Source organism: Scleropages formosus, chromosome 14 (genome assembly GCF_900964775.1).
Source record: "Scleropages formosus chromosome 14, fSclFor1.1, whole genome shotgun sequence".
Taxonomy (NCBI): domain Eukaryota; kingdom Metazoa; phylum Chordata; class Actinopteri; order Osteoglossiformes; family Osteoglossidae; genus Scleropages; species Scleropages formosus.
In genome coordinates this window covers 20,552,142-20,571,446 of record NC_041819.1, presented here as the reverse complement: position 1 = coordinate 20,571,446, position 19,305 = coordinate 20,552,142, and the positions used below count along the sequence as shown (strand labels likewise).

At 47.3% G+C, this 19,305-nt stretch overlaps 1 protein-coding gene across 1 annotated transcript; it reads left to right on the top strand.

The window, feature by feature from the left end:
- Positions 1-1,619: 1,619 nt before the first annotated feature.
- Positions 1,620-19,304, top strand: LOC108928983 (four and a half LIM domains protein 1-like). The gene is made up of 6 exons (XM_018743236.2): positions 1,620-1,716; positions 13,540-13,721; positions 15,003-15,177; positions 16,388-16,557; positions 17,532-17,718; positions 18,970-19,304. The coding sequence occupies exons 2-6, from the start codon at positions 13,566-13,568 to the stop codon at positions 19,122-19,124; spliced, it is 843 nt and encodes a 280-aa protein (XP_018598752.1). The 5' UTR covers positions 1,620-1,716; positions 13,540-13,565; the 3' UTR covers positions 19,125-19,304.
- The last annotated feature ends 1 nt before the right edge of the window (position 19,305 follows it).

Below are 19,305 nucleotides of genomic sequence, written 5' to 3'. Positions count from 1 at the left end.
TTTAACGCTTTAAGAAGAACGGAAATTTTGCTCACCCTTAGCTGTGTGTGTGACTGTGAACCATGTCCTATTATTCACCGTATATGATACGGGACAGTTTGACCCCCTTCTACATTCATGCAAATTGGGGGTGGAACAAGACTAAATATTATGAAGTGATAAAGTGAAAATAGGGACATTGCAGATAAAATTGTAATTAATTATAATTAAGAAGGGAGTGCGGTGACACAGTGGGTTTGGCCAGGGCCTACTCTCTGGTGGGTCTTGGGTTCGAGTCCCGCTTGTGGTGCCTTGCGATGGACTGGCGTCCCGTCCTGGGTGTGTCCCCTCCCCTTCCGGCCTTACGCCCTGTGTTGCCGGGTTAGGCTCCAACTCGCCGTGACCCCACTGTGTGTGTGTGGGTTAGGAATACAAGAACACACATCTGAAAGTAAAGTAATGCAGATATGAGTACTTTACCCAGTTTGGGGCTCATATGAAGCATCACAGACCTGGAGGAGGAGGAGGAGGATTTCTCCTTTTTCCCAACAAGTGGACACACGTGGTGCGTCCGATGCTCACATTAAAAGTGATGTTTGGAAAAAACGCACCAAAGTCAATAGAAAGTGTCCGCAGGGACAGACACACAGCCCATCTGGACACTCTCTCTGGGGCAGTGATGTAAGTACGGCTCGCCTGTTATGTGTCTTTATAAGAGGTTTTCGCAGGAGAAAATCCCTGTTAAGAGGACTAAACGTTCGCAGTTTCAACATTTGCAACTGAGCAAATTTTTACAAAAGAGGGAACATCGAATTAATGGACCACATCACTAGTAACGTTATGTAGCGGACGCCGTTTCCAGGGCAACGATACAGTCCAGCCCATTATGAGCTTTTACCGTGATTTACTCACTTATACAGCAGCAGGCGTGGGATTCGAACCCAGCACCGACACTGCAACGCACTGTCTGCTAACTTCAGGCACACCTTTGATGAATTGCACGGAATTATCTATGGAAGAAATAATTAACTCGATGTTTTTGTTCCCTTGTTTGTGAACCTGGAAGTTCCTCCGTTGTGGTAGAACGACTCCCCCCCTTTCACTCAGAACTGCTGAATCTCTACCTTTGGAAAAAAACACACCAAACACACCATAGGCTCTTCCAGACTCGCTTCGCCCATCATCTCTCTTAGTTCATGTAAGTAAGGTGTAAAATGTTCACGATCATGCTCGGATCAGTCCTTTACACAGCCACTCCTAAAATAGTATCTATCTCCAAAAAAAATATTAGTAGGAAGGTGATCAGGAATCGTGGATATTATTGGGATGAAGTTTTATGCAGCTACTCTCTTGTGATGATGAACATTCATACGGAAAGAAACAAAGTAACTATTTAAGAATCACGCGCTGTATTTTCTACGAGCTGTTCGTCGCTCTGGAGTAAAAAGTGTACATGAATACATGAATGTGAAGTTAAACATAACAGTTAATGACAAAGTTAGAGTGTAAACTAGACCATCGTCGATCGGGCTGTACGTCAGTACTGACGCCACCCACAATTCCTCGCTGAGATCACAGCTGATACGAGCGCTCCGACTTTTTGATCACGTCCCGCTCGGCTTTTTTTTTTTTTTTTTTTTTTTTAGCTGTGCGCGCTCACGTTTAAACGCCTCGCGCCGCGCCCTTCTAACAGCAGTCGCTCGCGATCCGCCGCTCGTTCCGGCCGCGTAACAGAAGGTGAGTCGGACACTTTGTTGCGCTGCAAATACCTGGAACCCCCGACCGCGTGTTTTACTGTGTTTACTGTGTGTGTGTAGGACTTTTTGTAATAAAATCACCTGCGTCTACAGATATCACACTGTGTGTGTGTGAGAGAGTGTGAGAGAGAGAGGGAGAGCATTCATTCTCCCTCTCTCTCTCTCTCTCACACACACACACAGAGCTGCGCAGGATGTCTGCACGTGTCCACGGAGTCGTGGCTTTTTAATATACAAGTCTTATTTCTGTTTAACTTCTGAATTAATCGATCATAGCAAATATGTTCAGAAGATCTCACCGAGTGCGCCGTCATATAAACTAAAAAGAACAGCGCGGCAGAATTCCGGAAAAAAAAAAAAAAACCGTTGTTTGTAGCGAACGTTGTAAGCAGGACAAAGTAAAACATGTTGGGTGGTACACTCGTGCTGCTGTCTCACAGTGCCTGGGTGGTGCGAGAGGATGTGGGTTCGATCCCCGCTCAGTCTGTGCGGAGTTTGCATGTTCTCCCCGTGGGTGGTTTTCCTCTGAGTGCTCCGGTTTCCTCCCACACTCCAAAGACATGCTGTTCGGGATCACCCATAGTGTGAGTGACAGAGAGTGTGTTCCACTGATGTATAGATGAGTGACCCAGTGTAAGTAGTGTATCTAGCAGTGTAAGTCACCATGGTGAATGAGGTGTGTGGGCTGGTAACACTCTCTATAGAGTTCATTGGAAGCTGCTTTGGACAAAAGTGTCTGTTAAGTAAATAAATGAAAACTTTGCAGACACTTTTCTCCGAAGCAGTGCACAGCTCAGCTCAGAGAGGAGGAAAAAAAAAAATTCTCACTGCTCCATACTCAATTCCTTCTAATGCAACAATAACCTTTAAGTGGGACACAAATCTTCCCAGCACAACTTTCTCAGGCTTCCTTGAAATTTTCCACCCTGGGAGATACATTTAATGACTGTTCTTGCTTTTTTTTTTTTTTTTGATTCTTGTTGTACATATTACATATAGACGCTGGCAGAAATCTTTCTGAAAATTAACTACAGTTATCACATTGTGCCCCACAGTAAATCTGTGGTGATCACTGCTACTTTTCAAATTTCTTCAGTCCCAGAGTTTTGCATGAGGGGTAGCAGGTGCCATAGTGGTTACAGCAGCTGTCTTTGGATTCAGAGGTTGTAGGTTCAAACCCTATTTCAAAAGAGTAAATGTAAGAATTATTTATAAGGTCTTGTGTTTTGATGGAATAAGGATGGAGTTTTTGGATGGATGGAGGATAGACGTAGTTCGATGAAATGAGCACGGAGTTTTTTTTCCACCTTGTATGGTGAAAAATCCAGTATGACACATCGTCCGCAGAACACCATCCCAGCTCTGAAGAGTGAAGTAGCGGAAATTCGACTCTGGGGGTCTTTCTCTCCCGCTGCGTAGAGTAAAATGCAGACTGATCCTTAAAGTGAACTGGCAGCCCAATGCAAGGAAATTAAAGTTGCAGATGGAAAGGCACCTTCCATCAGGATAATGAGCCAAATCCTGACCCGAGCCCAACTCGGTATCAATACAATCGAGTGTGATCTCAGTCTGTCAGCGGTTCCCTCCTAGTCTTACTGAGCGTGGAACGTTCTGTAAGGAAAAATTAACGTTCATTCTCGAATCTCTATGTACCATGCTGGGAAAGAACTATGGGAACGAGACAATGGCTGTAATTTTAAACAAATATGTGTTTAAATATCAGCATACTCAATTTTTTTTTAATTAATTTTCAATATGTTTTGGGAGGTTTTCTGCTTGGAGTTTATCTAAAAAATTTTACAAAATCTACTTTTAAGGCTGGGACTTCTATAACGGAAATAATGTGCAAGTTATTGAAATGATCAGTCTGTGATCGAATCGGATTTTTTCTTATTGTTTTCCTTTATTTCTGTTGTGATTTGTGTGCACGAGAGAAAATGTAAAATCGTAAACTGCATTTAAATCTGGTGTTGACCCTGCTCTTCACGGTGGGACGGACACACACACACTCGCACATTGTGCTTCATCCTTCCTGCAGACTCGTAGGACTGTTTTATTGCTGTTCAGCCCTTCGCCAGATGCATGATGTTATTCTTCCTTAGCGACGCCACAACAGCACCGTAGCGAAGGCATTAAGGCAAAACACACTTCAGAGGTAGAGAACGAGTCCCCTGGTAGCTGTGGCAACAACACCGACGTCTTCCTTTCAGGCAGGATGAAAGAGAGAAAGGAAATAAGAAGGGACCCATTACCTTCTCAGACAAGGTCACGTACCACGGTCGCTGTGTTGCAAAAGTTCAGTTTCCGCAGAGATCCTTGTGTCGGAGAAGTGGTTTTGAAAAAGTTTGCATGACTCCTCAGCTCTCCTTCTCCCCACCGAGTTCGCGTCTTTTATTTTCTAGGCTTATAAAAATCCCGAGGACTCGCTGTGGCTCGACGGGCACGTATGACGGCATTCTTTCTGCCACATCCATGAGCTCATGCAACCGGGCTCTTGGCACACGAGTTTTATGGATTAAGCTTTACAGGCTTTGCTGAAACTCGTTATAAATAGTATGGCAAAAACTGGGTTTCTGCAAAGGCACTGGATTCAGTGTGGCCTGTGAGCGTTTGCTGGGGAAAACAGGCTTTCCTGTGTTCCGACTGATTTTACACACACACACACACACACACTGAAACTGCTTGTCCAAACGGGGTCGTGGCGAACCGGAGCCTAACACAGAGCACAAGGCTGGAGGGGGAGGGGCCACACCCAGGACGGGATGCCAGTCCATCTCAAGGCACCCCAAGCGGGACTCGAACCCCAGACCCACCGGAAAGCAGAACCCAACCAAACCCAACCAAACTCGCCACACCACCGCCTCCCCCTCTGACTGACTAATTAAGGAAAAATGAAATACTAAGGAGGGGCCCCTTAGGAAGAGGTGTGATGTGCATTGCTGTAAGGCTGTCTCGCCTCTCTTTGCACTTAGGCTGGTGGTGATGTCCACCAAAGGGTCGAGAGCTTTGTCGTCGGCGTTGTTAGGGGTGCTCTGAAGGTAGGGCAGTGTAGAAGGGAGCAGAAAGCGTAGCTCTTTGGAAGGTTTACCGCGGGCCTTGACACCCCAGTGTGAGGGAGACCGGATGGGATGGTTGGCATTCGGAGAGGGTGTGTATGACACGCTGGCCAGCGTTCAGGTGTGTTCCAAGTGGGATTGGTTTCCAGATGATTTTATTATCGCAGTCCGTATCTCAAAAGGGAAACGGAAGCTCTAGCGAAAGTAAATAAAGGAAATGAAAATGGCCTTTACACTCCGATACCAGAACCGCAGGGGAAAAAGTGTGTGAGGACTGGAAAAGTAAAACTAGGCGACTAACGCCAACCTTGAACGAACCGAACTCCCCCCGTTTCCAAAAGCAGCGCAAGCAAAACTGCGGCTGTCCACCGAAGTCAAAACGCAGCACTCTGCTCTCAAGTAACAGCTCTCCCCTTCCAAAGCCAAGCTCTCCGTTTATGAAGGACGGGTGAAAGCGGCCGCACCTGGTACTCGGTGCCGCATCCCGGAGGGAGCGTCCTGTCTCATCGGCACCCTGGTTCCTGGTGTGTCGCGGCAAAGGGACCGACCCACAGAGGAGATGCGTTTCCTTCCGTAATGTCTTTTTTAGCGTGTTTTAGGCAGGAAGGGGCAATCGGAGGGGATCGGCGCGAGCGGCTCAGCTGGGGAACGGCGAACTGAAATGAAGAAGGGAGCGCTGTGGCGGATGTGGTCGGACGGAGCTGCGCCGCGCCATAGGGGAGGTCAGCCAGCAGTCAGCTCCTCGCCGGCCAGCTCCGAACGCTGAAGCAATACGGTGAAGCCCTGGAGGAACAGACCCAACGAGAAAATCTCAGCTCTGAGTTTCAGCCGTTTGTGACATCTAAGTGAGAGGTCCTTAAGGCAGAACGACCTAGCGGTGTGACGCCTGACCTGGATCCTCATATTTTAGCAAATAAGATGGACATTCTCTGGCTCTCAGTCTACTCTATGACTGCATTATTTCAGGGTCACCGTGAGCTTCTTTCTTTTTCCCCTCGTAGTCGGTCCGTGTTTATGAATTTTGCTGTAGATTTACATCGACCCCGCCCGCCCCACAGAAAACGTTCTGATAGAAGTTTGCTTCAGAAAAGCAAGTTGCGAGATTGTGTTTGACAGCCCGCATTTGATTTCCTTGCTTATTCTGAATAATTTATTTGACTTTGTTATGAGCTGTGGCTCCCCACGCTGTCACTTTATTTGTTTCCAGTTATACTGCCAGGAGCTGCGGTGGCGCAGCAGGTTTGGCTGGGTCCTGCTCTCTGGTGGGCGTGGGGGTCGAGTCCTGCTCGGGGTGCCTTGTGATGGACTGGCATCCTGTCCTGGGTGTGTCCCCTCCCCCTCCGGCCTTGTGCCCTTTGTTGCCGGGTTAGGCTCTAGCTCGCCGCAACCCCACTTGGGCAAAGCGGCTTCGGACAATGCGTGCGAGTTGTACTGGCTATGAACCACCACGGGTGTATAGGTCTCTGGGTGCAGCTACTGAGTTGGGCTACATATAGTGAGGTTATCTGTTGTTATCTTACTGCAGCGGAGGGAGGGGAACATTAGTATTTGTGGGTGGCGAAGGGCCCACTGCTATCTGTACTGTCATTTCCTGCGTCTTCATATTTTCCCACATTCTTGGGAGAGGAGCTCATGCACCTACGGTTCTGTCTGCCAAGCCAGCTGCAGTGACAAGCTCCACAAGGGAGTGTGTGTGAGGTACTGATCCATGCACAAGGCCGTGTGTGTGTGTGTGTGTGTGTGTGTGTGTGTGTGTGTGTGTGTGTGCGTGCGCGCTGTTGGCATCTCTTTCCTCATTATGTCATCCCCCTTCCATGCAGCCTCTAATTAGGCCTCCTTCATCTCCAGCCATAGAGCGGAGCTGCTCCTTTGCCCACTGCGGCGAAATGAGTAGAAAACAACCAAAACAAAATTTGTGGAGACGAGAAAGGCGGGGGGAAGGCTGAAGAAAATAAGAACCTTTGAATGATGAAAGCACCATGAGAAAAGAAGCAGCGCTTGGGCTTATTTGCGATCCTGCTGTGGGGGCTGGGGGGTTCGAGAGGAGCTGATACGCCAGCAGAGATTGACACGGGCTCAAACATTGCACCGTGTGTCAGCACCCGGCCCACAGTGCACACTGCGGCTGTGTTTGGTTTGGCAATCTGCACGCCCGCCTGACGTCCACATTCCAACATACAAGGTCACAGGGCGAGGCAGATGTGCCCCCCCCCCCCACCCCTTTTAGAGGCTGTTGTTTCCCTGGAGTTTGGGTAAAATTGTACTCTGAGGTCATTACCTTCTAATACCATCCTCAGAGGCCTTGTAATTTCGCACAAATATGTGAGTACATGGTGAAGGACTGAAAATGGTCATAAAAGAGAGCCCTTTTAGGGTTATGAATAGCGCTCATTGTTCGGAGACACAGCTGGAGCTCTGCTCTGGGGGGGGGGCACTTTTACCCAGGAGCGACTCGCTGCTCCTCAACATCCAGCGGTACCTCTACCGCAGCAGTCAGCCATGTATCCCGTCCCTCTGCCTGCCTGCCTTTCCCATGATGTCATCGGTCCCGCTTTCTCTCCGCGCCGGGCGTGTAACATGCAATCTTAACCTCGAACAGCAACACGGATGATGGACAGAGAGGAAGAACGCGGAAGAAAGGAAATGGGAACGAGCAATTCAATACACGGGCGTGTTTGTGCTGGTGTTCACCTCAGGCGCTATCCCACGTTAACTGGTGATCTGCACAAGCAAGGGTTGGCATCAGACAGCCTGAGGAGGGCTGTAGCTCACTCAACAAAGTTATGAGCAAAAATGGCTGAACCTGCTGGTAAAACACCTTCCAAGACAAAGAAGGGTGGTAAACCTTGTCACATTGGCAGTAAGTGTGTCCTCGGTTAAATGATCCAGATCCTTGCATGTCGCCAACCTACTCGCCACGACTCATTTATCAGCATCTACAGGGACGTGTCTCTTGCGCATTTGGAATGAGATTAAGCAATTGTCAGTTTCTGGAATGAAAAGAAATGCTGGCACGCAAAATGAACTTGAATTTTTAATAGAGGATGAGAAGTCATGCAATGTCTGTTGCGACATAAACTTGCCAGAATTAATTCAATAAAACAACAAAGGTAAAAAATAACTCAGTCGTTGAAATTTCATAGCAGCAGAGATATTGCTTAGGGTGATTGGCCTCTGGAGCACTTGGGGACTGAGACAGAACCAGTTATTATATTTTAAACCTCCCTCTGAATGCTGCGAAAAAGTATTCGGAGAAAGGCATTGGACAAAGAACCTGCCGGCAACAGTCGAGCGTGGTGGTGGTGGTGGCAGTGCAATGTGGCTGGGGACTTCGCGATCGTTGAGCAACCATGAATTCCTCTTTGTTTGGGATCATCCTGCTGTATGACACAACTGTGCTTCCGCTTCAACTTACAGACTGATGAACCAACATTCTCCTTCCTCTTTTTTCATATAAAGAGGAAACCATGGGTGCTCGGTGGTCACAATGAGCGAGGAAAAAGTAAAATGAAATGAAATGAATGGCTTAGTCGAAATCCTAACCTGAATCCGACAGATGTTTTACCAGGACCAGAAAAGCTGTTTATGCCCAAAATCTACCGATTTCTCCCTAGTAATGTGAGACCCTGGCGAAGAGCTACAGGAAATGTTTGGTTGCAGTCATTGCAGCTAAAGGTGGCACCACCAGGTATTGACTGTAAAGCTGAAGTAGGAATGACTTTTTCATCCCTGTGATTTTACATCTTGTTATCTTCCGCACCAAACAAATGATATAAAAACGATGCTGGTGTCACTTTTTCCTTCTGTTGCTCAGTTCAGATATGACAGGAGCTGACGAACAGAATTTGTCAAAAAGCTGAAAAAATAGACAGGGTTTGAATGCCGTTTCACAACCCTGTTTTTTATCGTAACTCTCCAACTCTGTTCGTATGAGCGTAACCTGAAAAGGGGAAGGAAAGCGCCTGCCAAATGAATAAATGTAAATCACAGATTTCAAACAACCTCATCCCTTCTTTGCTCGCTCACACACTGCAGCCTAACCCGGCAACACGGGGCGCAAGGCCTGGAGGGGACACACCCAGGACGGGATACCAGTCCACCACGAGGCACCCAAGCAGGACTCGAACCCCAGACCCACCAAAGAACAGGCACAGGCCAAACCCGCTGCACCACCACAGTCCCATTCTTTCCTGTCAAGACATTTAATTTTTATTGAAGTATAAAGTTTTCCCAAACATCCTACCTGTGGTTTGCCTGGGGGTGGGGTGGGGTGGGGTGGGGTGGGGTGGGAGGGCGTTTGCTCGGTTGAGATGCCAGCATGAATTTAGGTTGATTCCAACAAGCTTTTGTTAAAACTGCGGGTAAGGTATATGCGCAACGCACTTACTGTGCTTCCCACATCTCTAGAGGCCTTTGGTATCTTAAAGGCTGATGTGAAATTGAGAAAATGCTTTTTCAGCTCTTCCCTTCAGATAGGAGAGCGTCCCTCTCTATGCTCTCTGAGGCCGCCTGTATACCGGTGCCCTCGACTTGTGAAAGATGGACGTTTTTCGAACCATATGCAGAGAAACGCAGAAAGTTGGAATGTCCTTCTGGCTTTGGACGGGTTGCAGCCGTGCGGCAGGGTGTGCTCAGCGAGGAGCCGTTGTGGCCGAGGACCTGGTGGGACAACTGCCAGCCTCTGGACCCGAAGACGCCAGGAAGACAGCCGGGTCAAGTGGCCCCCGAACGCCAGGTCTCCTTGGAATTCGGAGCATGGACAACACGCTGATAATTGTACAAAAAGTCATATGTCACTGCAAACAGGAGTCCCTGAGAAAAGGAAAGGAATTTTGAAGGCAACAGATGGAAAAACAGAGATGGACGTTCAAGGGAAACAGAGGTTGGCTTTAGGGGAGGAACACATCCAGTCAGCTGTCACCTTCATCATTCATGTTTTGGATAAAGTACACGAGAAATGCTTCGCGCATTATGCGGGCGCTCAGATTAGAGCCAATGGATGGAAATGCAAACATCGTTGTTTTCTGTTATTGGGTTTGTGTAATTTGATTTCTTTGTCCAAAGGTCATCGCTCAGCACAATTAGTAAATGCGATTTGTTGGAGATGATTCAAGGAAAAAAAAAGAAAAAGGGGACCTGGCCGTTCACTTATCGCAGTAATGTGGTTATTCCCTTCCAGTTTATCTAGCTCGTTCCCCACTTACCTTTCTCTTCCTCAGTATACAGTCACTTTTTCCCCGGCCGCATCAGTCACCCTCCCAACGTTTTCTTGGGAAGGAGTGGGACGCACGTCTTCCGTTTGGCTCGATTTGCACAGGCGGCCTGAGCTGGGCTCTCGTAAGTGCGACGCATTGTTCCCGGCGAAAAATGAGGAACCGACGACGATATGTTATCGCACCGTAAATATTGATATAAGTTTTCCTTTACATACTGCAGTGGAGACGATGATGCGTCAGAGTTGTGTGTCAATTCCGCGCCGCGAGGAGCCCTCGGGCACGTTTTCGCAAAGCGGCAACCTCCTATGTGAAGAAAGCTTATTTATTATTACAAATATTAAAAATAAATAAAGTTCACAGACATTGCAGTACAGATTTATTTGCGGACACGCCAAGCTGCACGAAAACTGGCACGTCCCGGTATATGGCACGCGGCGCATCCGCAAATCCCCCAGCGAGCCTGCCCCTATGAATCGGCGTCCGTCCAAGGCTGAGCGCACGATGACAGGGTTTAAACAACGCACTTAGGGATGATCCATGTAAGTACCTCTCCGCTCGGGCGGCAGCCGTCCCGCGGTTCGACTCTCGCGGCCCTCGCCTTGCCGAAAGTGGCCATCGCTCAGCCGAAAGGGCCTTCTTGACTCTCGCTCGCTCCATCTTCTGAGCCTCTTCAAATGTTTATAGATGCGTCGCATCTGCAGCACTTTGTCTATATTCCGGACTCCCGGAATCCCTTTTATTATACATAATAAGGATGATGATGATGATGATGATGATGATATTGATTTTAAATGTATTTATATTGTCATAGTAACTTTTTTTTTTTTTTTTTTTACTCTATTTTATGACATTGAGATGTACATCTCTGGAAAAAAATATCTGCTAAATGAATAAATATTAATGTGAATGTAAAATGTATTTGGTTATCATGGTACTACATACCCTTGCCCTTCCTCGTGTGGCAGTTTGGGGCAGAGCACATGTACTTGTGTGCGTGTGCGTGTGCGTGTGCGTGTGCGTGTGTGTGTGTGTGGCCCTAGATAATGTCCACCTGATTCTGCGTGGAGCAGGTTTCAGGAGTTACAGGACTCGCTTGGCCTGATAAGCAAATACTGTGGGACAAAAGGAACAAAAAGTGCTTCATCAGTTGCTCACCAGCTGCAGCCTGTAAAGCTCTGCTGTGTGTGCAGAAGGGATGCATCGTTATTTTGCCGTCGTTACTACGGTGAGGTACATGTTTATAGGAAACGGACGTGACTCTGAGGTCCACAGTGGTGTTTCTTGTGGCTCCTGCTGCACGACTATGTTCCAGTGATGCTTGGTGTGGGGGGGAAAAAAAAAATCCTTCTACTGAACTGCTCGTAGGTGCATCTTCGTTTCAGCGAACACCTCCATTGTTGCCACGGAAACAAAGCTCCTGTGTACACACAAGAGGCAGCACGGTGGCACAGCAAATAGCCCTGATGTCTCGCAGCGCCTGGGTGGTGTGAGAGAATGTGGGTTCGATCCCTGCTCAGTCTACGTGGCGTTTGCGTGGTCTCCCCATGTCTGTGTGGGTTTACGCTGGGTGCTCTGGTTTCCTCCCACACTCCAAAGACGTGCTTTTCAGGATCACCCATTGTGTGTGTGTGTGTGTGTGTGTGTGTGTGTGTGTGTTCCACTGATGTATGGATGAGTGACCCAGTGTAAGTAGTGTATCTAGCAGTGTAAGTCACCGTGGTGAATAAGGTGTGTGGGCTCATAACACTACATAGTTGGAAGTCGCTTTGGGGAAAAGCATCTGCTAAATAAATGTAAGAGGGTCCTCATATGGGTGGATGCAGTCAGTGGGACACCACGTCGAAACGCTGGAATCCGGGTGCGTGTTCTCGCCCTTGCGCTCCGGGAAGCAGCATGCTGGGACTCGGAGGGCCCTGTCGGCCCACGCGCGGCAAGACAATGCGCCCGGCCTGTCTGACACCGCATGACTTCACGGCAAAACCTCGCGTTTGAACGCACATCTGCCGGTGGTTTGGGGAGCAGCTTTCGCGCGTTGAGTCCCTCCGAGCCCCAACTGGCTTTAATTATCATTACCAGCGGGGCAGAACATTCAATAAGACCTCGAAGCGTTGGGCTATTTTTACTTTTGTCGTCTTATCTCTCGCAAACAAACGCCAAACGGGACGCACAAAGACGGCCTGGTGTGTTTGCGCTCGAGTTTTAAACAAGAAAGCGGCAGAAACTGTCCGAAAGAGAAGCTTTTCAGGTCTCGCACTAAAAGGACTGAATCTTTCACTGTGTGCCCAGTCCATCAGCGTATTGTGTATGTGTGAAAACACACTTTGTCCTTGTGTTTCAGACTGTGTGTTATTACAACTCGTCTTATTATGACATTTTTTCAGTTTACCGGAATGTGTCTGAAGGGGGTGTGGTGGTGCAGTGGGTTGGACCGGGTCCTGCTCTCCGGTGGGTCTGGGGTTCGAGTCCCGCTTGGGGTGCCTTGTGATGGACTGGCGTCCCGTCCTGGGTGTGTCCCCTCCCCCTCCGGCCTTGCGCCCTGTGATGCCGGGTCAGGCTTCGGTTCATCGCAACCCCACTTGGGACAAGTGGTTTCAGACAGTGTGTGTCTAGAATGTGTCTATTGTGCTTTCCTCATTTTCAAAGTTTTGTTTGTTGCGGAGCCTGTGTTCCCTGAGTTTGTGTCCCCGGACAAGTGGGGTCAGCGAAACGCACCTGAACGGAATGGGAGTGCGGCGATGCCTTAGCTCGCCTCCCCGCAACGGCGTTTGCAGCTCATGTACGGTGTTCCTGAGTGTCGATGATCAACGACACGATGAGAAACCCTCGAAATGTCGATAATGTGAATCTCTCAACAACAGCCGACGAATAGGAGTTTGAAGGGACAATGGATTTTTGAGTCATTTAAGATTTTTTTTTTTTTAATGTCAGTGTGTTTTGAGATATTACAATTTACAGAAACACACAATGCACGCTGTCTGAAACTGCTTGTCCCATGTGGGGTCGCAGGGAGCTGGAGCCTAGCCTGGCACACAGGGCATAAGGCCAGAGGGGGAGGGGATGCACCCAGGACGGGACGCCAGTCCATCGCAAGGCACTACAAGCAGGACTCGAACCCCAGACCCACCGGAGAACAGGACCCGGTCAAACCCCCCTGCGCCACCGCGCCCCCCGTTATTACAATTTAGTATCACAATATTGTTATTTATTAGAGAGATATCCTAGATTTTTGCAAAACCTAACTTGAAAATAAACCGAGGAACATGTGAATTATGAGCCTTTTATCGATTGCGGCTTAACGGTAAAAGTCACCTTGGATTTATGTACAAAGCAAAACTTCTGCAGTTCGTAAGATGAGGAGCCAGTGTGATTTATTGTATACTCACAATATAGAACCTAAAATTTAAATCGGTCTTTAAAAGGAACGGAAAGCTGCCTTTACAGCGAGGAAATGCGAAGTGTCGAGCTGTCTGGACTCCGAGTCCGTCTCCCGTGAGGTCGATCTCATCCGGGCTGATGTCGGCCTTCCTGCAGGTCCCAGGAGAAACCTCGGTGCCGAAATGACGGAGCGCTTTGACTGTTTCTACTGCCGCGAGGACCTGCACGGGAAGAAGTATGTGAACAAGGACGACAAGCGCGTGTGCGTGCGCTGCTTCGACAAGCTGTGCGCCAACACGTGCGCCGAGTGCCGTCGCCCCATCGGCACCGACTCCAAGGTCGGGACCCGTCGCTCTTCCCCGGGGCTGAGGCCGACACCCTCCGTACCCCGAGACTAGAGCCCGTGCGCACGGGCGAGCGCCTACATCACCAGTCAAAAGTTTGAGCACACTGGGACAGTACAGGTATTGGGAGGAACTGGACAGCAGTGGGGAAAGCGAAGCATCCCAAAGGTGTCCCGCATCTCTGGGAACTGCTGCAGAAGAGCTGGGAAGACGTGATGCCTCACGTAGGGCTCGCGCTAGTTTCCAGCAGGTGCACGCACACTTTAAAAGTGTGAACCCTGTAGAGAGGGTCCTTATCCTTGTATAAAATATTAAAACGAACTTAGAAAACCTGATCTTAAGATGAACTTATAAAACGAACGATTATTGATTTACACTCCTGGTTCTGCTTACCTACTTGGTTTCAGCGAAACAACTTGCTGTTCACTTATTTCTGCACCTCTACTGCAATGTTTCTACTACACACATGATTTCCTCTAAAGCAACATTTTGAATTGGTCATTATACACATATTATGTCACGTGAGAAAGACTTCTCATTATGTCACCGTTTTGCGGTAAAACTAAGACGCAAGGAGTTCGCACACTTTCAGGCAGTGCTGCATATGTGGGTGCACTCCATTATTGCTGTTGGGTCACATGCCGGCGACACAAAACGGTCAGTTCCATCATGTATTCATTTACCTGTCGCTTCTCTCCAGAAGAACTTGGTGTTAAGATGTTTACAGTGATTTTCCCATTTATATACCTGGGGAAATTTTACTGGTAGGTACCTTGATTGGGGAAGTGGGATTCAAACCTGGGTTGTTGTTGTTCAACCATAGAGGCTCTAACCACTATGCCACCTGCTGGCCCCATCATGCCCTTAACCCCATAACACCTTTTTCCCATGACTGCTGTAATGTTCTGCGGAAACTTCCGGAACAGCTGGTAAAATAGTGGTTAGAGCCTGTATGGTTGAACAGCGGTATGACAGCCAGTAATAAAATGGTTACAAAGAAGGGTGCAGTCTGCCTGCCTGCCTGCACACAAGGTCAAACAATGCACCGCACCGGATCATGTGAGAGTCTCAGCTGGCTGATGCTGCCTTTGGCTCAAAGGTCGCAGGTTTGAATCCCACCTACCGCTGTAGTGCCCTTGATCAAGGTACTTACCCTAAAACTGCTCAGTAGAGCTTCCTAGGGGTATAAATAGATAAGCAGTTGACGCAGTTTCTTCGGAGAAACGGGAAAAATGCACGTACCTGCACATCCGTCCCCTCTGCCTGCCTCCACAGGAGCTGCACCACAAAGGGCGCTACTGGCACTCGGACTGTTTCCGCTGTACCAAGTGCTACAAGCCGCTGGCCAACGAGCCGTTCAGCACTAAGGATGACAAGATCATGTGCGGAAAGTGCAGCGCTCGCGAGGACTCGCCCCGCTGCTATGGCTGCTACAAGCCCATCCTGCCTGGTAACACTTGGTTTCTCTCTTGGCCCCACACACACACACACACACACCTGAGCTAATTCACCGACCAGATTGTCAGACATGCCGACAGCATTGTCATTTACAACTGACCGGATCGCCTCACACACACACACTGCACACTACTGAGTGAATGCGCAGGCTGAAGATCTGTGTGTGAAGCTCGTCAGTAAATGTGGGATGTGATCATTCTCTGATTTGTTCTGGATAAATGTATTGCAGCAGCAGGAGCACATGTGTATACAGTATATGGTACAGTGGATATCAGTGCGTATTGTTTATATATTCATTTACATGTATATTGTATTTTGTGTTAAAATCTGTTCATTACATTAGCAGAAAGAGACACATAGTTGCAGATGTGTGATTCTTACGTACAGTTAGTTTCCTTCACCGTATGAACCAAGAACATGAACATTTACACCTTACATGAATTTAAGAGATTACGGGTGAAGTGAGCCTGGAAGAGGTGAGTTTTAAGACCCTTTTTAAATGTGGACAGAGATTCAGCAGTTCTGAGTGAAAAGGGGGGGGTCGTTCCACCACGACGGAGCCAGAACCGAGAACCTCCGTGCTTTACCTTTTGTGCGTGGGACCACCAAATGAGCGGATGTGGAAGAGTGTAGGAGTCTGGATGAGGTGTAGCGGATGATCATTTCATTAGCACTTTTCTTCAAAGGGATTCACGGTGTTAATTTGTTTAGCAAGTAGCGCTGCTGTCTCAGTGTCTGGGTGGTGTGAGAGGACGTGTGTTTGATCCCCGCTCAGCCAATGTGAAGTTTTCCTCTGGATGCTCTGGTTTCCTCCCACAGTCAAAAGACATGCTGTTCAGGTTCCCCCACAGTGTGTGAATGACAGAGAGAGAGTGTGTGTGTGTCCCACAGATGTATGGATGAGTGAACCAGTGTAAGTAGTGTATCTAGCAGTGTAAGTCACCGCGGTGAATAAAGTGTGTAGGCTCAGAACACTGCGTAGAGTTCATTGGAAGTCGCTTTGGGGAAAAGCGTCGGCTAAATCCATAAATGTAACGTAAATGTATTACAACAGGGGGTGGGATTCATATCTGGCTCCTTTGAATACAGGGTGGCAGTTGTCAACTGGGGCAGCAGGTGGTGTAGTGGTTACAAGTGCAGACACAGATATTGACACAGACACACACAACAAAGTCACACACAGATTCCTCCCAACCCAACAGGCTCCCAGAATGTGGAGTACAAGAACAACGTATGGCATGAGGACTGCTTCACCTGCTACCAGTGCAAGCTGCCCATCCGCTCCCAGAGCTTCATGACCAAGGGGGAGGACATCTACTGCGCTGCTTGCCATGAAAAGAAGTTTGCAAAAGTCTGTGTCCACTGCAAGCAGGTAAAAGCACAGCTCTCCACCAGGGGGGTCACCGGGGGTGGCACCAAAGTGACTGTCTATACAATTTTTGTGCAGTGTTTGGGTAGAAATGTATTACTTTTTATAAAAATACCCCTGTAGTTCGTTATAACAAAAAAAAAAAAAAAAAAAAAAAAAAAAAAAATTCGTTATAAAGCCCACCTTCCATGTATTAATTTAGCTACAAGGATAAAACTCTTATGCTAATATCCCTTTTGAACCTTCCAATGCGCTCCGCTCACAGCGCTCACTGTTACCCAATTACAGTGACGCTTCGAATCACGTGGTTTCGTCTCCATGCGATACGGAGACGCGCTGTTTTCGTTGCTGCTGCTCTTTTTCGTAGTCGCTGATTTTGTCAAATTTTCTGTTTTAGCTACAATAATCGCAGTAATTAGTATTTGTGAACCTATATCATTAACGTTAAAATAAACATTATTTTGATGTTCTTAAACGTTTTCACTTCGAATTCTATTGTTTTCGTACCCAATTTTCACTGTAACCACATGAAAGTATGTAAATAAATGTAAATACATTTAGGCTGCGCGTATAATATTCTAATTTAAATGTGTAATTTAAATTTTGCTAGTTTATATCACTCCTATTGCCGTTACATTCAGTGATGTAGGGGAATTAGGATTTACAGTAACATGATAATGATTAGTATAAAAACATTACTAAGGATTCTGTGTGGTCTGGTACTGGAAGAGGTCTATTGGCGGGAGGGGGTTGATACCAACCCTAGTGAGGCCACTGCTCTCCACGTGTGGCTACAAGGAGGACAGTCGTCACAAGCCCTGCTCCATCGCGCCCTCTAGTGGCAGCTTTGCGCACCAGCAGTTAGCGCACCGGTTCGCAGCAGGGCGATGCGTCACCATCCCTTTTGATTGAATTGAAGACTTTGTCGTCATTGTGCTGCTGTGCAAAACAAAGAAATCCTAAATATATTTCCCCAGGCCATCACCTCTGGTGGAGTGAGCTATCAGGAGCAGCCCTGGCACTCCAAGTGCTTTGTGTGCTACAGCTGCCAGAAGCCGTTAGCTGGGAGCAGCTTCACCTCCCACGAGGAGCACGTCTACTGCGTGGATTGTTACAAGAGCTGCGTGGCCAAGAAGTGCAGGGGCTGCCAGAACCCCATCACGGGTCAGAGAGCACATGGATGCACTCACACGCGCGCGCACACACACACACACACACACACACACACACACACACGAACCTCCTCAAACTGACTTCTGTTGCACTTCCTTTCATTAGTTTCATCTTTTATAGTGTTTTAAGCTGAATATATATAGTCTGTATTTAGAGTGTATATATCGGTTAAGGTTATGAAGCCGGTAGTATTATTAGATTGAGTAGCTGCACTTGCATATACGCTCTGTCCTCTTGTTACGCTCAAGTTACAAACATTTTAAAGATACAAACATTTCCCTGTTTATTTTTAGTTAAGCTTCCACTTTTGAGATGAATGTTTAATGTGAACATCGCCAGTGTTTTTGCATCAAGTTGTTGGCTGACAATTAAAAAAAAAAAAAAGACAGATTAATTCAGCTCACTCCCACTGTGTGTCGTGTTGCTGAGCATCAGGGATCAGTAATGAGAAGAAAAGCACAAGTTCATGGCATGAATTGATCAAAAATTGGCACTAAATTGGATTTTTTTTTTTTTTTTTTTTTTTTTTTTTTTTTTTTGAGAGGCCTGTATTTTTATTTTTATTTTTAGTTAGATGTTTCATTTTGGTTTTATTTTGGTTATTTTAGTTAATGCCGCATGAAGTTAATAATGTCAAAATTAGCTCTTGCAGCTCATCTATTATAGCTTGAGTGAAGACTTTTACAGAATATAATTTTGATCTGATTGACTGTACAGATGAGAAAGTAAACTGAAATTGGTCAGATGCTGTCGAATATTGCACATTTGTGGGGGGGGGGGGGAAAAAACATAAATGGTTTGTGACCTCCCCCCATGTCATGCTCTGTGTTTCCATAATAGACTCTGGAACATAGTGACCCTCCTCAGGATGAGCAATTGATTAAATTAATTCATTGTGGCTTTAAGATTTTATTTAACATATGTTTTATCTGAGGTTTCTACAGTACCTTACATGTAAATATCTAGAGGGTCATCTGTATTATTGATCTTTTATTGATTGACATCATCATTTTGGTTTATGAACAAACTTCCGGTTGTGTTTGTAAGTTGTGCATGCAGTGCACTTGCTCCACGAGCACATCTACAGTTGTGGAAGTAACACTTTCAGAGATAGGAGATAAAGAGGCCTTGAGTTAGTATGTGAACTGAAAGGCAGCACGACCTCTATGGACCAAGTGGTGGTGGTGCGATGGGGGGGCAGGGTGGTAAATAATACTCGCCTTTGTACTCTAATATCTGCAGGGTTTGGCAAGGGGACCAATGTGGTGAACTACGAGGGCCAATCCTGGCATGACTACTGCTTCAACTGCAAGAAGTGCTCCCTGTCTCTGAGCAACAAGCCCTTTGTGGAGAACAAGGGGGACATCTTCTGCCCTGACTGCGCCAAGAAGCTGTGAGCGTGTGTGTGTGTGTGTGTGTGTGTGTGTCCCCTCCTTGGGCTTTATGGGTATGAAACTGCAGAAATGCTGGAGCTGAGACCAACCCTTTCCTAAGTGACACCACCACAGAAGCACTGCAGTTTCAGGTTATATCAACATAGGGGTGGTTTATTCTGGGATTTAAAAAAAAAAAAAAAAC

Coding starts and splice junctions, on each gene's coding strand:
- LOC108928983 (XM_018743236.2), top strand. CDS start 13,566: ATGACGGAGCGCTTTGACTGTTTCTACTGCCGCGAGGACCTGCACGGG. Junction 15,178..16,387: donor CTACAAGCCCATCCTGCCTG/GTAACACTTGGT, acceptor CCAACCCAACAG/GCTCCCAGAATGTGGAGTAC. Junction 17,719..18,969: donor CTGCCAGAACCCCATCACGG/GTCAGAGAGCAC, acceptor TAATATCTGCAG/GGTTTGGCAAGGGGACCAAT.